The 21,519-nt window shown below is 37.1% G+C and overlaps 1 protein-coding gene across 8 annotated transcripts in view; it reads right to left on the bottom strand.

The window, feature by feature from the left end:
* Positions 1-21,519, bottom strand: part of CASK (calcium/calmodulin dependent serine protein kinase) — a 358,268-nt gene that overhangs the window by 70,668 nt on the left and 266,081 nt on the right. For all 8 annotated transcript variants that reach the window (XM_079122840.1, XM_079122842.1, XM_079122843.1 and 5 more), the window contains exon 11: positions 17,498-17,619. In XM_079122840.1, the coding sequence (XP_078978966.1) occupies positions 17,498-17,619 (122 nt within the window). The remainder of the gene's footprint in view (positions 1-17,497; positions 17,620-21,519) is intronic.

The raw sequence follows: 21,519 nt of genomic DNA, 5'->3' as shown, positions 1-21,519 counted from the left end.
TATCATACACTTAGATGTTTAAGAGGATAGATCTCACAGTGTTCTTATCACAATAAAAATACATAACACTCTAAAAAGATATTCAGTTATCCTTTGCATATCATAATATTAATGATCAGGCAAAGTTTTAAAAAACCTAAATGAATAAAAATATTTTTAAAAATCTCAAAACTATTTTTAAGAAAAGCCAGTTAAATTTAAAGCTTTATAACTTGAGAACACCGTCAATTTATAATGTCTAATTTTACCACAAACTCTGAAGTTTTACCTTTTTCTTGACTAAGGACTGTTATTAACACTACGTTCAACATTCTCAACTATGATTAGGATTAGTTTCCATTTACACATTTTTACTAAAAAAGCAACAAATATCCCACAACTCCCTAAATTGAAGACTTGATTTCTGACCTGGTTTTACTATGTCAAGTACAACTCCCAAGGTCTTATCAGTATAGTTTCTCTCCTTCCTCCCTCCCTCCCTCCCTCCCTCCCTCCCTCCCTCCCTCCCTCCCTCCCTTCCTTCCTTCCTTCCTTCCCTCCCTCCTTCCTTACCTCCTTCCTTCTTTGTTTAGTGTTGGGAATTGAATCCAGGGCTTCACATATGCTAAGCATGTGTTCTACACTGAGCTACACCCCTAGCCCCATATGCCAGTGCAGTTTCCTAAGGACTTGTGGCAGAATCTGCTGGAAGGCTTATAAAACAAGGGATTCCTGGGCCCCCTCCAGACCTACTCCATCAGAATTTGAGATAAAGTCCAGAAATCTGTGCTTTAATAAACTCCTTCGGTATTTATAAAGATGTCCAGTGCTAACTTCTGAAACTAATAACAGTTGTCCAGGTTGAATACCCCTCATCTAAAAACCCAAAATCTAAAATGTGCCAAAATCCTAAACTTTTTGAATGTTGATCTGATTCCACAAAGTGGAAAATTCCACACCTGACCTCACATGACGGGTCAAAGTCAAAACACAGGAGCACTAAAAATACTTTATAAAATTACCATGAGGCTATGTGTATATGAAACATAACTGAATCTTGTGTTTACATTTGGGTCTCATCCCCAAGATACCTCATTTACAAATATGTAAACATTCCAATATCCAGAAAAATCCAAAATCCAAACCACTTCTTGTCCCAAGCATTTCAGATAAGGGAGACTCAATCCATACTATTAATAACAATGATAACTTTTACTTTTATTGAGTACCCACTAGATGTTAGTTACTAGTTTAAGTTCTTAACATATTCATCATTTAACCTCATGTAATCTCATGAGGTTGGTACCTCTATTATTCCCATTGTACAGATGAGGAAACAACACAGAGCAGTAAATATGAGAACCACTGTTATAGCTTTATGATGTCTTCATGGGTATTATGCAGGTGCCTGGAGTCTCAAAGCCCTGTTTTAAGGAAGGGTTCTCAAATCAAATTATCTTCTTTTCCTTTGGTCTGGGCTGATCTAGTTTAATCATGTATTCATCTGAAATTCAGTGGAACTAGTGGTAGGAAGAGGGAAATGCTTAAGATGAAAGTCATGTACATGGGAAGGAACCCAAAGGGATGTTCTATCTTAAATGGGGCACTGGACTCTGCCCTACCTTCCAGCCTCTCCAGGAAAGCACAAAGACTGGAGTTCTCTGGACAGGTACTGAACAGAGAGGATGGTGTCCATGTGGTTACATGGTGATCTCAACTGCCTGCTCATTAACCAAAAGGGAAAGAAGCTGAAGCAGGAAGGGATGGGGGAAGGGGCTTATTTTGTTGCCATCAGAGGAAAGAAGTGATCCCTTGTTGGCTTATCCACATACCTAGCCATCCATCCACCCATCTGTCTGCCCATCCAATATTTATTGAGGTCCTACTGTGTACTAGGCAGTGGGATTCTATTTATTGGGGTTTCGGAGATGAAAAAGAGATTTCTGATCCCCTAAAGAGCTCACAAATTGGGCTGGGGTTGGGGCTCTGTGGTAGAGCACTTGCCTAGCATGTGTGAGGCACTGGGTTCCATCCTCAGCACTGTATAAAAATAAATAAAGATATTGTATCCATCTACACCTATTTAAAAAAATTTTTTAAAAAGGAGCTCACAAATTCCAAAGACATATCTAACCAAAGGCCTGGAAACTTAGGATGGCTTGATCCCTTTGGAGACCCAAGAATCATTTGGTCTCCAGCAATATCAACTGGAAATGATCTCAATAGAGACTATCTGGATGTGTTTGTGTAATATATCAACCTTCATTTCCCTCTTTAATTTCTTGAATTATATTTTTGCCTTAGAGACTAAAAATATTTTTTTAGTAATACTTATAATAAATATAAAGCATTTGAGAAATGTGGCAAAGCAGGTCAATAAGTCATCAATGGAGAAAAGTTTTTTTTTTGTTTTTTCTGGAGAAAAGTTTGAATGCAATGGAAAATTAAAATGTTTTAAAATAGTAGTAAAAAACATGGTGCTTTTGGGGTTCTCATTCTCATGGGTCATCTTTGTACTGCACGCTGCCAACAAGTTGATATGCAGGACTTGAAGTTCAAATCCAGGTACAGTTCTGCCAAAGTCAGGGGGCAAGCAAAAGAGGTGGTTGGATTTTGAGAATAAAGGAAGGCTAATGTTTATCTTTATTATCCTTTGCCCCCCTCTCTCATTCCAACGGTATAAAAATAGGAATATATAATGATGTGACTTGAGACTTTACCTGTTGTCTTGGACATTTAGCCCAAAGCGGAGGTCAGCAGGAAATAAGTAGCACCAAATCTAGTAGGAAGTTGCCAAGGCACCCTCTAGGGTTTGTTGACAGGCAATCAAATGGTCCTTCCACGTTCACCCCAGGGCCTCATTTTGCCTACAGAGGCAGAAGCCTGGAGTTTGTAGGAATCACAGGACTGAGGAAAGCAAGTCTTTGATTTCCCTTCTTCTTCTTGCAGATGGAAGAGGAGGGAACTGTGCCCTTCATCATGTAAAGTGAAGGGTGGTGGATGTTCCAGAAGAACCATGCATAGGAACTGGAGGTGCCAGCAAAGAGTTCACTGCCTCATTCTCTGAAAGGTGACTGCGGAATCACAGCAACTTACAGGCTCACCTCAGTGCACTAAGAAAGAGTCCCTGGGGGTGGCTTCATATGGCACTTGAAGTCCTAAGTGAAAAGAGATTGGTGCCTGCCATTTTTGGAGATCGCCTGGAGAAGCCTACACTCGCAGCCTATGTTGGGACAATGTGCTTCCCTTGAGTCAATGATATGCTTCAGAAGGTAACCTGGCTGGAACCATCTTGATAAAGTTCTGCCCAAGAGGGGCTGCCTGCACAGAGCAAGAGGGTCCAGAAATAGGGAACTAAGGGGTAACACCTGGGGGCAAGGCCAAGAGGGTGCTGCTGAAGCCAGGTACAGTACACACTCACAATGTCAAAGTCACATGTTTTCAACCAAAGTCATCATCCACATTAGGTTGCCTGCCGCAACAAGGGCATCAACAGCCAAGGGACTGGCTGCCCAAGGTTCATGATTATAGAACATGCTGTGCAAATGTTTCTTTCTCTTTTCTATGACCAGATTCTTGAGCTTTGACATTAGGTAATAGCACCTCACATGGGGCTGAGAAAACAGTAGATGTTTCATAAATGTTTCCTCCAAAAATAATTGAGTATTTGAACTAGCACATAGAAATTATAAATAGATATTTGTAAAACAAATTCAGAGTAACATAAAAATAAACATAGAGGGAATACTTATTTTATCTTGTTTCTTTAGGAACCAGATATCATTTCTCTTTGGTTCTGCTTGCACAGTAAAAACAACAAAAATAACAACAAAAACCCCTTTTGCCCTGAAATCAAGACATGCATTTTGATCGTATTTAATTGTTTTTTTTTTTTGTCTCTTTCAAGTTTTTTGTTTCTTTCATAAATTTTTTTTTTTTGTACCAGGGATTGAACCCAGGGGTGCTTAACCATTGAGCAACATCCCCAGCACTTTTAATTTTTTATTTTAAAACAGGGTCATGCTAAGTTGCTTAGGATCTTGCTAAGTTGCTCGGCTTGCCTTGAACTTGTGATCCTTCTATCTTAGCTTTCCAAGTTGCTGGGGTTACAGGCATGTCCCACTGCTCCTGGCTTCATAAATTTTTCAAAGTAGAAGAGACTTTAGGTATCAACATGACTCAACTTCTCTATTTTAAAGAGGATATTATGATTTGGATAAGACCCATTGTCAAAGATTCCAAGCTGGTGGCACTAATGGAAGTGGTGGAACCTTTAAGAGGTGGGGCCTAGTTAAAGGAAGTTAGGTCACTAGGGATGTGCCCTTGAAGGGGATACTGGGACCCTGGCTGGCCCCTTCCTCTCTCTTTGTTTCCTGGTAGTCGGAAGGTGAGCAGCTTCATTCACCATGCACTCCAGCCAGGATGTACTGCCTCTCAAAGGCCCCAAAGCAACAGGGTCAATTGACCATGTACTGAAACTTTCAAAATTGTGAACCAAAACAAGCTTTCTTCCTTATTAGTTGATTACCTCAGGTATTTTGTCATGGTATTGGAAAACTCACTAACACAGAGGAGAAAGCTAAGATCCAGTCAGGCCGTACCCAGGGCCATACAGCCAGAGCAGCAGGGATAAGACATTGGCTTGCTGATATGTTGTCTTTTCTGTCATACCAGATCATCTCAGCTTGTATTAGAATTCAGTAATACACAACACCTGTGCCAGGGAGATGCCTTCAGCAATATTTGGGGAAAAGGAACTTTAGAAAATGCTATTTATAGGTTATAAGAACAAATACATGGGGCTGGAGTTGTGACTCAGTGGTAGAGCACTTGCCTGGCACGTGTGAGGCACTGGGTTTGATCCTCACACTGCATAAAAATAAATAAATAAAGGTATTATGTTCATCTACAACTAAATTTTTTTTTTTAAAAAGAACAAATTGCTAAATATGATTTGAAAGCTTTTGGTTAATCAATTGCAAGCCAAGAATATTAGGATCGTAACCTTATCCTGAACAGATAGGAACTATTTTAGGTTCTTTTGGCCACATGGTCTCTATTGCAACTACTCAACCCTGCTGTGTTGTGCAAAGGCAGTGTTAACAATCTATAAATAAATAGACATGGCTATATTTCAATAAAACTTTATTTATGAAAACAAGTGGTTGTCTGGATTGGTCCTGAGGTGGGAGTTTGCAATTTCTCTTCTAATAAATTATCCCTAGAGGGGAAACAAGGATGCAGAAATCTATTACTGTTTGCCTTCTTGTTTTAAAGAAATTACAGTTATCCAAGTTCAGCAATTTATATTAAAAAAAAAAAAAAGTCACACACAGCACCGAGAAAAAAACAAGGAAATGTGAACAGCTGCAAGGGGAACAGACTGTCTCACACTGCTTCCCTCACAGACAGGCCTGATCCCTTCCAGCCTTTGGCACTGGGTCAGACATGACCACACACAGCTGTATGGACACGCTGCATCCTTCTGCCTCAAGGAGTGTCAGCACAGTTCCCTTAGGAGGTCACATTCTGCATTTCACATGAATTGTTTCAAACAAAGCAGAGAGTAAAATTGGTAATATTCAATTCCAATTTCCTGAGGTTGGATTTTCAAACATAAAAATAAAATCAGTTAATGTAACTTATATTTACATTCAGAGCACTGAAATAAAGTTTCATTTTTTTACACATTCCATTAGATCTCACTCTCTTCTAATTTTTTAGTTCTCAACTAGAAGCTTTTGTTTGCTTATAGTTTATGTGCAGTATTTATCAAGATTAACATTTAAAATAGAAAGGGTGGCAAGAAGCTATAAAATAATATTCCCTAGTTTGGTGTATCCCATTAACATTTTTTTTTGCACTGAGAAAACCAAAACTAAGGACCAGAATGTATATTCGTTGAAACAAGTTTATAACATTTGCAACTGGACTATAGGCATGGGCCGAATAACGAACGGGGTTGGAGAGTCACAGAGAGGTTTCTTAGCAACCATTTACTTTACAGACACTGAAGAAACTTGCTGCTGGAAAAGATTTAAAGTTTGCTAGAGCAAGTACTTAGCTGCAAAGGATGTGCATGAATGAAATGTGTCTGTGAGCCTAATAAAACAGACAACAGCATGCACAATACTACCCTGTGTGACAACAATGGGAATTGAAATGGCTTGCTCTGGAAAGAGACCATTTTATTAGGAACTTTCTTCACAGTTTCTATGAATCATCCGAGAAGAAGCTGGGTGAACAGGAACAAAGTTTCAATGTCACCTTTTTTCAGTGAACTGAGAAGATCAGTCATTGATATGCAATGGTATTTTTTCATATACATTTGAAATTCAGCAAAATGTTAGAGAAAGGTGATTTAATACTAAATATAGGGAACTGATACTCAACTACTTTATGGGGTTGATTTTCTAAAGTTTAATATTGGAGAAAATCTTCTGAGATCTAAAAATCTGTTTTTCCTGTTCAAGTTTACATATAAACTTGTTACATGAGAAGCCAGGCGTGGTGGTACATGCCTTAGAGTCACAGCTACTCTGGAGGTTGAAGCAGGAGGATCACTCACTTGAGCCCACACGTTTGGGGCTCAGCCTGGGCAACATAGTGAGACCCTACATCTTAAAATAAAAACAAAAAATACTCTTTTAAGATCTTTGGCATCATTAAACATGATATAGTGCAAAGACAGTATGATAGGTAACACAGGTGTGAAAGAAACACACTGCAAAATCTACAATGGCACTTTCAAAAATTTAAGGAGCTACCATTAAACTCTAGGAAGAATTGATATAACCTGTTCATCTTCCAAATCCAGGAATGATCATACATCATTCTGATATTATGATTTACAAAAAGAAATCAAAATACCCAGACCATTTTTCTTCCTGCCCCCTGCCTCTTTCTCCCTCTCCCTTTCTTTCATACCAGGGATTGAACCCAGGGGTGCTTAACCACTGAGCCACATTCCCAGCCCTTTTATTTTTTTATTTTGAGACAGGCTCTTGTTAAGTTGCTGAGACTGGCCTTGAACTTGCGATCCTCCTGCCTCAGCCTCCCATGCTGCTGGGATTATAGGTATGCACCACAGCACTTGGCACGTTTTTCTTTAATGGAGTTAAAAAAAAGATGCCTCTCTTTATCAGCATTAAAAGTTGCTTTTCCTAAAAATTTACATTCCATTAAATTTTCAAATCAACTTAATTTTTTAAATAGTTGAGGAAGGCACTCAAATATGAATCATGAGATGATTCTCCATGTGCACAGAGACAGTGTATTCCATTTACATGAAGGGTGTACTTTTATTTTCTTTGAACATGATCATTAGAATTTATATTATTGCAAACTTTCCCTCCAAATGTTTGCAAAACATGTAAACAGTCAAGTTTTATAAATTTTAAACTAAATTTGTTTCTTATTTAAAAAGTGTGTCAAACCCACAAATAAAGTAGCATGAGTCCTTGCCTGGAATTTAGATTTTCCCAGGGTAGGGCCCAGTTTACACTGTGTAACTCAAGTTGAAAATGGACAGGCAATGGACTATATACTGTACTTAGTGGCAGGAAGCTCTTGAGTTAGATGTCCCAGGAAAGCTAAATAACAGCAGTGAAATGCTACTTTAAGTCGTTTTAGTAAAACTGTGATGGGGAATATGTCCTTACTTAAAGTTATAAAAAGGGGCTCAGGTGGCCCAGTAATATGCTACTCTAAGTAAATCCAATTATTAAAGTCTTCTTCTAACAGTAAATGAGAAAATTGAAAGACCATTACATCCAGGCCAATTCAAGATTTCCTGAAAAAGTTGCAAAATGCTTCTGAATCATGACAGCAGAAGTACCCATAATGAGGCCCTTGTTTGGTTTAAGTTTTATTTGTCTGTATACAGGGTTGCTTTTGTTTCAGTCTTATTAGAATACTGCCCTTACAGAGATTTATTTTTGAATTCAAGAAATTAAGACTTGCTTGACCTCCTAGTTCAATCTAAAAGGACTGCCCGTTTGGTGGCTTAACAATATAGGCCAGTGTGGCAGATTTCAGCTCAGTTGGCAGCTCTTTTTTGAGAAACTCAAACAGTGGCCTCAGATGACCCAATCATCTTTTTGAGGTCTTTTTAGTTGGCAAATAACTCTGAAGTTATGTTCTGGAAGAAACAAATCACATTGTCTACTCTTGAGCAAGCAAAAGAAAGCAGAAGAAAAACAACCAGTTAGATGATATGATATAGGCAGATAGTATTTTGCTCTAATAAAACCTTCTGAGATAATGCATTTTTTTAATACCAGAGGCAAGAGTGTGCCCAACTGTGAGAAATTCCCACTATGATATGAATTTCCTTTCTATTTTTAAAAAAACATATTATAAACTCATTTTCTAGTCTTGCTCTTAAGCATCTCCACTTATTAGTAAATGACACTTAATCTAAATGAATATCCTGTTATTTTTCTGCTTTCAAAGAAATTATGTAATATTAATGTTATGTTGTGTGTTACATATTTATTTACCTTTGGTTTTTGATAGGATTTTATTTTGCATAGGTAAACTTTTTTTGCATAGGCAAACATATTTGCATAGGTAAGCATTTTTGGATGAGTAGTTATAGTCAAAATGAATTTCTGTGAGTCAAAAAGAGAACAACACAAAGTCTGGCAGAAGCGGTTTTATGGAATGATGTATAAAGGGTCACAAAGAGAAGAAAGCAGCTTGTTCTTGGATTGTGAAAATACTGCAATCCACCCCATCAAACATTCTATAACTGAGCATATCACATTTCTTCCTAATGGGAAGACCCCTTCTTTCTTGGAGAATAGCATAAAAAAGAATCAGTGCTTGTTGTACTTTGAAAACTTTTTGAAAATTCCTTTGTCTTCTGATAAAGTTGATTATGATGCCATAAAAAGGAATAGTATTTAGTGGGAAACATGGATACCTGGGACAGGTTGATTGATTACTCTTGGTATTCTAGAGTAAATTCCAAACTATGACTTAAGAAGTCATTTATCTGGAATAGATGAAGAAAAATGTGGTATACATACATAATGGAATATTACTCAGCCTCAAAGAAGAATGAAATTATGGCATTTGCTGGTAAATGGATGGAGCCGGAGACTATCATGCTGAGGGAAATAAGCCAATCCCCAAAACCCAAAGGCCAAGTGTTTTCTCTGATCTGTGGATGCTAATTCACAATAAGGGTGGCAGGGGTAGGGAAGAATAGAGGTACTCTGGATTTGCCAGAGGGGAGGAAACTGAAGGGAGGGAGTATGAGGATAGGAAGGAGAGTAGAATGCAATAAGCATCATTACTGTATGTAAATATATGACTAGACGACTGATGTGATTCTATATCATGTACAACGAGAAGTTAAAGTTCATTTATGTATGATGTCAAAATGCATTCTACTGTCATGTATAACTAATTAGAACAAATAAAAAAACAAAAATGAAAGTGTGATATTTTTCTCATATAAACAAAAGTTGAAGAAATATATCAGCACTAGATCAAACTTACAAGAAATTTAAAAAGTAGTCCTTCAAGTTGAAGGAAAAGATTGATAGGCAGATGCCATAATTTTATTATTCTTTATGGCTGAATAATATTCCATTGTGTATATAAACCACAGTTTCTTTATCCGAAAATGAGGGGTGGGGAGGGGCGGGGGGAAGGAAAGATAACAGAATGAGACAAACATCATTACCCTATGTACATGTATAATTATGCAAATGGTATGTCACTACTTTGTGTACAACCAGAGAAATGATAATTGTACCCCGTTTGTGTACAATGAATCAAAATAAAAAAGCATTTTAATAGACAAAAAAGATTGATCAGCAGAAACATAAGAATCAAGGAACATAACAAAAAAGCTCATTAGCAATCTACATACCTATTCAAACTCAGGACACTTATAATGTAAGGGCATAAAAACAAATTTTTCTCTAAAATGAATATAAAACATAAAACTAAAATAATTTTCACTGTCATAATTTGTTAATGGACATGAACTGAAAGACGCAAAACGTGTCAATAAAAATTAGTTGTTGGAAAAAAAGAAGTAATTCATCTGAACAAATACAGGAACTTGAGGGACTCCTGTAGTCAATATGTTCAGAGAAAAATCACACATTCCCTTCAAAAAGATGTAGAACACAGGAGTTAACTTGGGACCCAGAAAGAGCAATTGATGGAGATGGAACCAAGGCGAATTCCCTTCTAGTACTAGATAGCCTTATTCTGAGAATTTGTTTTTTCCTACTATATAATTGGTAACCACAAAACATGGATAGGGGATGAGTGGACAAATGAAATATGGCAAGCACACAATTGCAGACTACTCAGCCTTAAAAAGGAAGAAAATTCTGATGCATGTTGCAATATGCGTGAACTTTGAGGGCATTATGTTAAGTCCCAAAAAGACAAATATTGTGTGATTTCACTTATATTGAAGTTCTTAGAGTAGTAATATTGACAGAGAAAAAAGGAGAATGGTTGTTGCCAGGGGCTAAGGAAAGAAGGTGAATGGGAAGTTAGTGCTTAATGGAGTCAGTTGTGGGGGATGTAAGAATTCTGGGAATGGATGGTAGTGATGGTTGCACAACAGTGTGACTATGCTTAATGCCACTGAACTGTACATTTAAAAATGGTTAAAATGGTAAATTGTGTTAGGTATATGTTATCATCATAAAAAAGACCAAAGCACTGATGTTGTTAAGTAACATTTGCCAAAAAAAGCTGTGAACTTTGGGAAATGGCAAATATGTACTGAACGAGCTAAAACATATTGCTCTAAGGTATCCTCATTATTGGAAAATACCCAGAATTATGTAATTTATAATGTTTTCAAATGAAAAAGACAATTTGGGCTTCTTCCATAAGGCACAATGACACACTGGTTAACAAGATAGTTCTTGAGCGAATCAAATTTAGTATGTTTGAGTCAGTAGAGTTAATAGTAATTCTTAGCCATAAAACTAAATTTTAATGTAGTATAATCGACCTGGGAAATCTACTGGGCTGATCTCCTGGATAGCTTCTGGGCATTGCATCTCTGTGGCTTTGGTGTGTTGGTGTTAAAACAGATGGACAACACCAGGAGGCATCGCACTGCTGTATTGCAGTGTGAGCAATGCGTCACAAATGACATTATGTGATCCACAGTACACCAAAGGAACTTCCAACAGTGCTTCATTTCCGCCCCAACCCTGGCACTAGGAATTGAACCCAGGGGTGCTCTATCACTGAGCCACATCCTCAGCCCTTTTTCTCTTTTCTTCTGAGGCAGGGTCTTATTAAGTCGCCCAGGTTGACTTTGAACTTGTGATCCTCTACTGCAGTAAGCTTTTTTGCTTTAGTAATCTAATCATCAATTGTGTTTTTTAAAAAAATATTTTTCTAGTTGTCAATGAACCTTTATTTTATTTATATGTGGAGCTGAGGATTGAACTCAGTGCCTCACACATGCTAGGCAAGCACTCTCCCCCTGAGCCACAACCCCAGCCCCCAACTGCATTTTTTTTAGAAAGCAATTTTAAGGTTTCCTACAAAAATAATCTTCATTAGATGGGGCATTATATTTTCTATGAAAAAAAGTATGTAACAAATACTAACAGCTGTTCAGAGGTATGACAGATGGTGGGCGAATGTTTAACACTTGGTTGTCAAACTTTGGCAGTGAGAGATAAATTTGTCATTTAACAATGTTTTGTAACATCGTTGACTTATAAAGTAAACGTTTATTCTGTAATAGGAAAATTTCTACAAGAAAATGAGAAGACTGAGAACTATCACTAAATATTTGCAAAATGTTTTTCAAATTTGAAAATCAAAACCATCAAGCAAAAAAAAAAAAATAATGTATCCATCATCTGGCCATCCAATGTGCCAAATACAAGTTCCAACCATAACTGATACAAAATATCATGAAAAGACATAGACCATACTTTAACCTCAATTCCCAAGAAAGCCTAATGACCGACTGACAGGGTAACATTACATTATTTTACAATAGATTTGTGTAATTTGTTCTCATACCTGAAGAATTAATTTGGGGCGAAATCAGTTTTATATGTTATTATGGGTTAAATTCTGTCTCCCCAAAATTTATGTCCACCTCAAGTCTCAGGATGTGAACTTATCTGGAAATAGCAGTTTTTCAAATGTAATTAATCAAGATGAGGTCATACTGAATTAGGATGGGCTCTAAATCCAATGACACATGACACTTATGTGCTGACAAAGACACACAGAAGGACACAGGAGAATGACATGTGATGATTGGAGGCAGATTGGAGTGATGTGTCTAAAAGCCAAGGAACACCGAGGACTGTGGGCAACCACCAGAAGCTTGAAGAAGGGATGGAAGGATTCTTCCCTGGAGTCTCTGGAAGCTACCGACACCTTCATTTAGGACTTTCTAGGCTGTACAACTGTGAGAGAATAAATTTCTGCTGTCTTAAGCCACTCAGTTTCTGGTGTATTGGTTTGGACAGCCCTAGCCAACTATCACTCATGCCAAATTGTTAAAACTGATCTATATATTTCATATGAAGACCATCTCAACGCCAGTGCTTGAAAATTTTAACCACAGAATGGTACAGACAGAGTCAAGTAGTTCCTCTTCAGGCCTCTGTATTTCTCCCCACAAAATGAGGAGTAGTGGAAGTGGTTAGGCAGTAAATATTTAGAGATTTCTGGATCCATTTCTAACTACAGATTCAACTTGATGTATTTTGCTAGAATTCAAATCAGAAAACATTTCCTCTTCTGTGGAACCACTGTGCTTCTCCTTTTTAAAAATTGGTGCATAATAAGCTACATATTTATGGAGCATGGTATGATGCTTTGATACACATATACAGTAAGTAACAAACTAAATACATGTATTTGTCACCTCACACATTTATCATTTCTTTGTGGTGAGAACATTCAAAATTCTCTCTTCTAGCTATTTTGAAATTCAATACAATATTGTTACAACACTAGTTGACTACAGTGCAATAGATCACTAGCACTTAATCCCCCAATAGTAACTCTCTACCCATTCACCAACCTCTCCTCATCCCTCCATCATCTAACAGCTTCTCATGATGACTATTCTGCTCTTGGTTTCTATGAGATCAGCTTTACATTCTACATATAAGTGAGGTCATGAAGATTTTGTTTTTCTGTGCCTGGTTTATTTCACTAAACCTAATGTCCTCCAGGTCCATTCACATTGCTACAAATGACAGGATTTTCCATATTGTACTCATTTTGTTTCCTCTAAACAAATTCTAATAATGCCATTTAAAATTCTGAGCTTATTATTTTAAAAGCCTGGCTAGAAAAAAATAAAGTCCTAGATGCTCTTTAGTCATCCCTAGGAACTTACTACTGTTTCTTTCTGTAAACTTAAATATTATAGCCTTAAACATATTTAGTGTTGCTGAATTCACAGGCATAAAATAAATATAATAAGGATATTTCATAAAATGGCTCAGTGGGATCAAGTAACTTTAATCAAGCCATGGTTCACAAAACTCTGTTACTGGGTATCAGCATTCTAATCCTTAACAAAGAATCAATTTTGATTCTATAAAAAAATAATGCAAAACCAAGCATGGGAACTGGGGTTGTGGCTCAGTGGTGGAGTACTTGTGCTTGCCTAGCACATGTGAGGCACTGGGTTTGATCCTCAGCATGACATAAAAAATAAAATGAAGTTATTAAAAAAACAAGCATGAGATAGGAAACATTGGAAGAGAGAAAAAAAAGAAAGGTTAAAGTTTTTCTCTCCTTTTCCTCCTTTCTCTTCCTTCTTCTTCTTCCCCCCCTCTCGTGCGTGTGTGTGTGTGTGTGTGTGTGTGTGTGTGTGTGTGTGTGTGTGTGTTGCTGGGGATGGAACTCAGGGCCTTCTGCATGCTAGGCAAGGGCTCTATCACTGTGCTTAAACCCTGAATAGCCAATGTTTTAATAGCTCCTTCCCAAGAGTTGTTCATACCCGGGTACCCAGGTTTCCTTTCTAATGTATACCATAAGCATTTAAGTATTTTAAAAGTCTTTTAATTAGAAAAACCAGTTCTTTTGAGTTGCTGGAGATGGAACCCAGGGTCATGTGCATGCTAAACAAGTGTTCTACTACTGAGATCTATCCCCAACCCCAAAAAAGTCTTTTTAATGATTAGCTTTCTCTATATGGCAGCCACTTGAATACTTCATTGATTATAACATTGAAAAGTAGCCTATTATCAGTAAAACAAAGCTTAATAAATCTAATTTACAGGATGTAGAGAAGGGCACAATCTATGGCTTATGTTACTCATGATGATTAAGCTTTCATTTAATGATAGTTCAGTTTGGATACTTAGAACTACATGCATCCAAACACTGCCCAGGGCTTGGCCCCATAGTAATTTCTGGAGAATTCTAGCATTCGCATGTAGTTCTTGCGTCTTTTTCTTTCTTTCGTTTTTGTGGTGCTGGGATAGAACACAGGGCCTCATGCACACTAGGTAAGGCTCTACCACAGAGCCACACCCCCAGCCCATGACCCTGTCTTTTTAATGGGCATGATTCATTTTCAGTCCAACAGATTCATTTAAAATTGAGCTGTACTGACTGGGCCAGAGGTAGATAATGCACATACTTATTTAGGTTTGTAATTCAAAAGAATTAAAAGAAAGTTTAAGTATGTTTTCCTCACTAAAATCTATGAATGTTTTCTGAAACTATGATGATTTCTACCGAAAAGTGCAGTAGTTATTAAAAATTAATATTTCCAGTGAGGTCTGAGAAGTTCTGCATTGGGAACTAAGTGGCAATATGGCTCAGTTGGAAAGTCTAGTTTGTGTCTGAATACAAATCAGCAATGTCCTTACACACCCCCTGTAGTCTCAAGTTCAGTGTGCTCAGGTACCTTGTAATGATAAAAAACATACAACTATGAAAACCAATTTGGGCTACTCTGAGCCTTTACCTTACAGAAAGTCCTCGATCTTAAAAAAGGTCAGCAAATCTACTCAGCAATGACCTTATTAACCACTGACTACACTGAAATCAACAACAAAATAAATCTCCACACCCTGCTACAGCATCTTACAAATATCCCATTAACTAGTTCTAGTAAAGTGGGGGGATGACTTCTGTGGGAAATGCACATTTAAGAAGTTTTTAGCACCAAATGATAGTGAGCAGTAGACATTTAAGTAACAAGTGAATACAAGTCAAATTCTAATTCAAATAACAACAATAACAATAATGATGACGATGATGATCAAGAAGATCATGATAATGGAATGCTACTGAGCTATCCACGAAACAGAATGAATCTCAAGGGCTTTCTGGTGCTCAAGGCAACTGAGTTCTTTAAAATAAATACAATCTGAAATATTCAAATTACTTAAAACAGCCAGGCATGGTAGCACACACCCCATAATACCAGTGATTTGGGAGGCTGAGGCAGGAGCATAGCAAGTTTGAGGCCAGCCTCAGCAATTTAGTAAAGCCCCTAAGCAAATCAGTGAGATCCTCTCCCTCAAAAATGAAAAAAGGGTTTGGGGATGTAGGGGATGTAGCTCAGTGGTAAAGTGCTCCTAGATTCAATTCCCAGTACCCCTCCCCAAAAAACTTTTTTTTTTTTTTTTTGCGGTGCTGGGGATCAAACCCAGGGCCTTGTGCTTGCAAGTCAAGCACTCTACTGACTGAGCTATCTCCCCAGCCCACCAAAAAATGCTTTAAAGAAAAATTACACAAAAGCAAAGATCCAATTCTTTATTTTGCCAAGTAAATTTCTTTCATTTTTCTGACTAAATGTATTTCTAAACTATATTTTCCAACTCTCTTGCATGTAAGTAGGCACATGACTAGTACTTGCCAATGAAATGTGGGCAAAACTGACATAGCCCATTCCTACTGTTGACCCTACAAGATTCTCCATATTCTCTCCTATCTACTGGCTGAATGCAAGGGATGCAGAGGAAGATTCCATGAAATGGAATGACAGCAGAGCCACATGCTGGAAGAGGTCTGGGTCCCTGAGTGACTTAGTAGAAGAAACCTTCCTTATCTGCTAGCATTGAACTGTGAGGTGTGTAAGAGATAAGCTTTTATTCTGATAAGTCACTCAAATTTTAGAATTGCATGTCATTATAGCTGTTAGCACTGATAAACCCATGCACTATGTAAAAAGTCAACTATGGAAATCTGATAATTAATTTGAATTGAACCAATTTAGGGAATTCTAGAAGCAAGTGTCAGATACATACAACCATATAGTTTGAAGCTGAAGCAAAACAACACTCTTGGCTTAGCTTATTCCAAACTAGACTTCATCAAAATGGAGCTCAACAGGATTGTGAATAAAATATTGTAACACAATTAGTTTGAGAGATGCTGTTAAAGTTCAACAGGTTTCTTTGCTCAAGCAAAGACATCTCAGAGCTGTCAATGTAATAATGGCTGTTGTGAATCTGTATAAAGGGACAAAAGAATGTAGCATTTCCCAAATGTATTTAGGCAACAAATCATTTAATGAATAAATTTAAGATCTACTTCCCCTTCCCACTGTGGCAACACCCATTACTACCTCCCAGAGGGATGTTCTGTAGAACACATCCTGGGAACTTTTGTTTTTAGTGTAATTTGCATCATATGGTAGATTAATCAGCATGAAACAGTTCTGGGACCCTAAAGCAAATGTTACTCTCTTTTCGTGGTGCTGGAGATTGAACCCAGGGCCTTGCACTTCCTAGGCAAGTGTGCTACCACTGAGCCACATGCCTGCCCCTCATTCTCTTATTAAGGGAAGGGTTTTCTTGTAAAATGACTAGCATGTATAAATATCATCAGAAGTACCCAAGACTGTGTTCACTGCTAAAGTGAACCAGGTCGTATAAGAAAGGTATTTTTACTTAAACTGTGAGTGAACTGAAGGCAGAAATGAATGGGCAGCTTGAATTTTCTTTGGGTCCCAATCTGCTGTCATTGGAGTCTGCCATATTTAATGATGGAATCTACTCATGTTTTAAGGAAAAGACACTGATTCTATGAAGCCCAGTGATGATAAATATGAAATGTGTGAACACAGTCCATTGCATAATATCTCATATGCTTTCCTCTCTCCTATATTCAGGCTTGCAGCATAGTGTTTTAAGGAAATAAAAAATAATCACAGCTATAGATCAATGGATTCTTCTAATAAAAACAAAGATATTGCAGTAAATTAGGGTTGTGGTATACACTTTTTAAAAACTCACAAATCACTTGCATGCATATGTAATTTATAAATACAGATATATATATATATATGTATGTAAAATTTCCACTGTAGCTTGATAGACTATATTGCATTTGTACTACACATATACTTTATTTCAATTCTGAATCGATGATGGATGATTTGCCACATTTCTCAGAGATTTAAGGCAACTGAAAAAGGATTGTTAGGATGGACATCTGGATTTCTGAAAAGTAAAAAGGTATGCTAAGTACTCAACTTGTCTCCCCAAGCTCCACAAAAGAAAGAGAAATAAAAAATAAGACTTACATCTAGCAGTGTGTGAAGATGCTGATCCTGGAAAACACTGTGTAGGAAATCTAGGTCCTTTTCACTGCAGTCTGTAAGTGCATGTATCTCTTCCAGACTGTCCAGCACCTGTGAGACTGCTCCTGAAGGGGCAAACAGAAAGGAAAAAACTAGTACAGGAAATCAATTTCCAACTAACCTTAACTTACATTTAAGAATAATAAATTAACATTGGAACTTGAAAGGCTAGTGTCTTTACTGAAAGAGAGGCTTAAATGAGTTTCAAATCGTTTAAGGGCAGGGTATTTAGGGTAAATTTCTGTATTCAACAATGTATTTGTGTGCTCTTCATATTTTAAAGTAAGCTGAAACTTGTCTTATTTGAATGAAGGAAATTCATCAACTCTGAACTACTAGAAGATCTGGGTGCAGCAAGTTATATATCAGAAAGAAAGTATGGCTGTCGAATCCCAAGGTGTTTTGAAATATTATAGAAACATTAGGCCTTTTTATGCAGGAGACATCCATCAAGAAATAAGTCAGCTGTAGGTGTGGGAGACAAACCTTCAGCTGGGAGCACCTGCCACTTAAACTTCAGAGGATTTTTAAGTCTCAGACTTTAGTTACAAAAATCCCACTTCATTCATTCTTTTCTTTACATGCAAAGTCAAGAAAGCTGAAAACATTCTCATTCTTTTTGGCCCTTCTTTCTCAGAAGACAAAGCCAACGTGTATCTATACTGACCGATACTTCCAAATATCATATGCAGTTTCAATACAATCCATATTTAAAGGACACAAAGGAAACACTGTCATATTTCCTCTTATAATCAAGGACTCCTGGCAGGTAATTAGTAAGGAAAGATACACACTAGGTAGTATCAAAGTCATTTATATAGCCTTGAAGAAATGGTTAACCTATTTTACTCTGCAGACAATATGCACTTTATATCCTCCATCAAAACAACAACGAAACAAAACAAAACAAAACCAAAACCCGAAGAGTCTAGACTTCAGAATATTTGTATACACCAGAGAAAGTCTAAGAATAAATGTTCTGTTGCACATTTAAGTCTTTGGATCAGTGGTTCTCAACCAGGGGCAACTTTGCTTCCCGAGGGAACATTTCTTAAAATCTTGAGATATTTTTGGTTGTCCCAACAGCAGGGGGAGGGCAGATATTGGCATCCAGAGGGCTAGGGATGCTGATAAATACCCTACAATGCCCAGGACAGCACTCCAACAACAGTTATCTGGCCCAAACTGTTAGCAGTGCTGAGACTGATAAACCCTGTTTTCAATAAAAATAGAATTCTCTTTGGGAACTTTATGCTGTGTCTAATTCTTATGTTAGATCTCATCCACTGTTGTGCACTTATTGGTGAGAGTCTAAATCAGTACCATTTTTCCAGAAAGCAATCTGGTAACATATATCAAAGAGCCTTAAAAAGGTTCACATGCTTGATTGAGGAATTTCATTTCTAAAAACCTATCTTACGGTAAAAATAGGAGTAGACTTATTTATACATAAGGATATTTGTTGTATAAAATAAATATAAATCTAACAGATGGTGATTACATAAATTATAGAATATACATATGATGCAATATGTAGCCAAATGGACATTATTTTTGAATTTGTGAAGATGTAGAGAAATCCTCATGATAGAAAATTCAAGAAAGTAGAATGCAGAATCATATACACTGTATACTCCCAATTGTGATTAACAATAAATTATATAACACAAATGCAGGAAAAACCCAGAATGAAAAACGCTAAAAAGATAATAGTAGTTATCTTTATTTTCTTATTTATACTCTATTCTATTCTTGTACATATGTTCAAAATCTACATGAGCAAAAACTTTTCTATATAAGCTACTGATTTTTGTAGCACTATTTAATTATATTAAAGATTTGATGTTTAAGCCACAAATCATGTGGCTATCCACGTGGAAATTACTGTGGCTATTTTTTAAATTTTGACTTTTTGTTTTGAGATGACTATAGAGACATACACATTTGTAAAAAAAAAAAAAAAAGAAGAAAGAAAAAAAAAAACAAAGATCTAATGTACCTTTACCCACTTTCCTCTAAGGGTAACATAGTGTGAAAATTTAGTACATTATCACAACCAGGCCTTTGACAGTCAAGCTATGGGATGTTCCAATACCATAAAGATCCTTCATGTTGCCCTTTCATAGCCATACTAATTTCCCTCCCATCTTATTACTCCCAGTCCCTAGCAACTACTAATCAGTTCTCCATTTCTATATATTTTTTTCATTTTAAGAATGCTATATAAGTGAAATCATGCCATATATAACCATTTTGAATTGTCTTTTTTTCAAAGTCCACATAATTCTCATTTGTTATTTTTTATTGCTGGGTAGTAGTCCATGGTATGGATGTACCAATTTGATGATTCATTTGTTGAAGTAGCTATAGATAATTTTTATTTTGAATAATTATACCTGCCAGGGTACTGGTATTCTTTCACTAGAAATATTAAGTGGGATAAAAAACATAAAAGGCAGAAGTCAGTACTCATCTCCCCTGATATTCCTGAAGAGGAATTAACATAATCCACTTTCTTCTACCTGCTCTTCTCGGGACTTTTTATTTGTTTAAAGTGGTGAAAAAAATCTGAAAATTAGTTCAAAGCCAACTCTCTGTTTGTCTCTCATTTAGAGCCTTGAAAAGCAAGAGATGATGTGAAGAAATCCATCCCAAATGTCCCTCTGAACTTCTGACCTCAGTGCATCATCAATAGCAGAATTAAACGATACCAGGTTTATCAAGTTATTAAAGCCAGTTCTAAACTCCTGGACGTAGGAAACTACAATAATAAAAATAGTCATAAAATTATTATTTTTTGTATATTTTGAAAACGTTAACAGGTAACACAGAAACCCAAGTACAATTTTCACTCAATACAATTTTAACTTAGTAAAACTGTATCTAGTTTTTGTTATCTCTAACCAGCATTGTTTGTGCTGACAGTAATACATGTGGTAGTTTATTAATAAGGTTAAAATAAGAACAACCTTGTATTAAAAAATCACTAAGATGGCCAGTCTGATGACTGGGAAGCAATTGTGGATGTGCCCAACCAGGGATGCATCATTCGTTGGTCTGTGAGCTCCCTGAGTTGCTCTGGGCAGTTCCTGTCTCACCAGCACACTCTGTGGGTTACTTATGTATGCACTTATTTACTCTTTTTTCTGCATGTAAGGTCCATAGGCAGGTCTATATTTTATTCATTTTATAACATCCACAAAATATGCACTGAATTAAGTAAGTCCCAAGAAAATGTAATAACAGTAGCTCCTAATTCTTAAGTGTCTATTATGTGCCAGGCCAACACAGTAAGGTTGACCTATTATCCACCTTTCTAGACAGAGGACCTAGGTTCAAAGGGGTCCAAAACTCAACCCAAAGTCTATGCTCTGCCTGACTTACTACACTAGTTGACCATGATATTAAACATAGAGGAAACTTCAATAAGAACTATGATTTATGTGTGGATATGGAGGTTGGAGAAGAACTTTGATAATGCCCTATTGGTCAGATCATAACCCCAACTTTTACTGAATGTTCATGCTTTCTGCTAGGCACTAGCCAGGGGCTTCAGAGAAAACACAATGCTGAGCCCTATCGCTGAGGAAGGTTTCTCAGGCTGGTGTGCGAAGTAGGCCTACTGTACTGATGTTAACGCAAGAGCTGAGGCAAAATCAAAGTGGCACACATATAGGCTGTCTAGGGAGGGGCTGCTCTGGAGGTGGATGAGCAGGAATTCATCACCTTCACAAAGGGCTGAATCTGTGCTCATGAGCCCAACTGGATGGACGCTTTGCTGGAAGGAACCAAAGCAATGGTTGGCCTGCATCTCCAAGAGGCAAGACCTACAGTCTCCACAGGTCTATTAAACTTCTTTGATCTTTTCTCTCTTCTGACCTGATTTATAGTCTTATAATGAATTTAGTGGCTTTCAAACATGAAAAGAAATATTTTGCACTCAAGCTGTCTGTTCCTGACTCAAA

The sequence above is a fragment of the Sciurus vulgaris genome (assembly GCF_902686455.1).
Source record: "Sciurus vulgaris genome assembly, chromosome: X".
Taxonomy (NCBI): domain Eukaryota; kingdom Metazoa; phylum Chordata; class Mammalia; order Rodentia; family Sciuridae; genus Sciurus; species Sciurus vulgaris.
The sequence above is the reverse complement of the archived record's forward strand: the minus strand, read 5'-3'. Positions and strand labels throughout refer to the sequence as shown.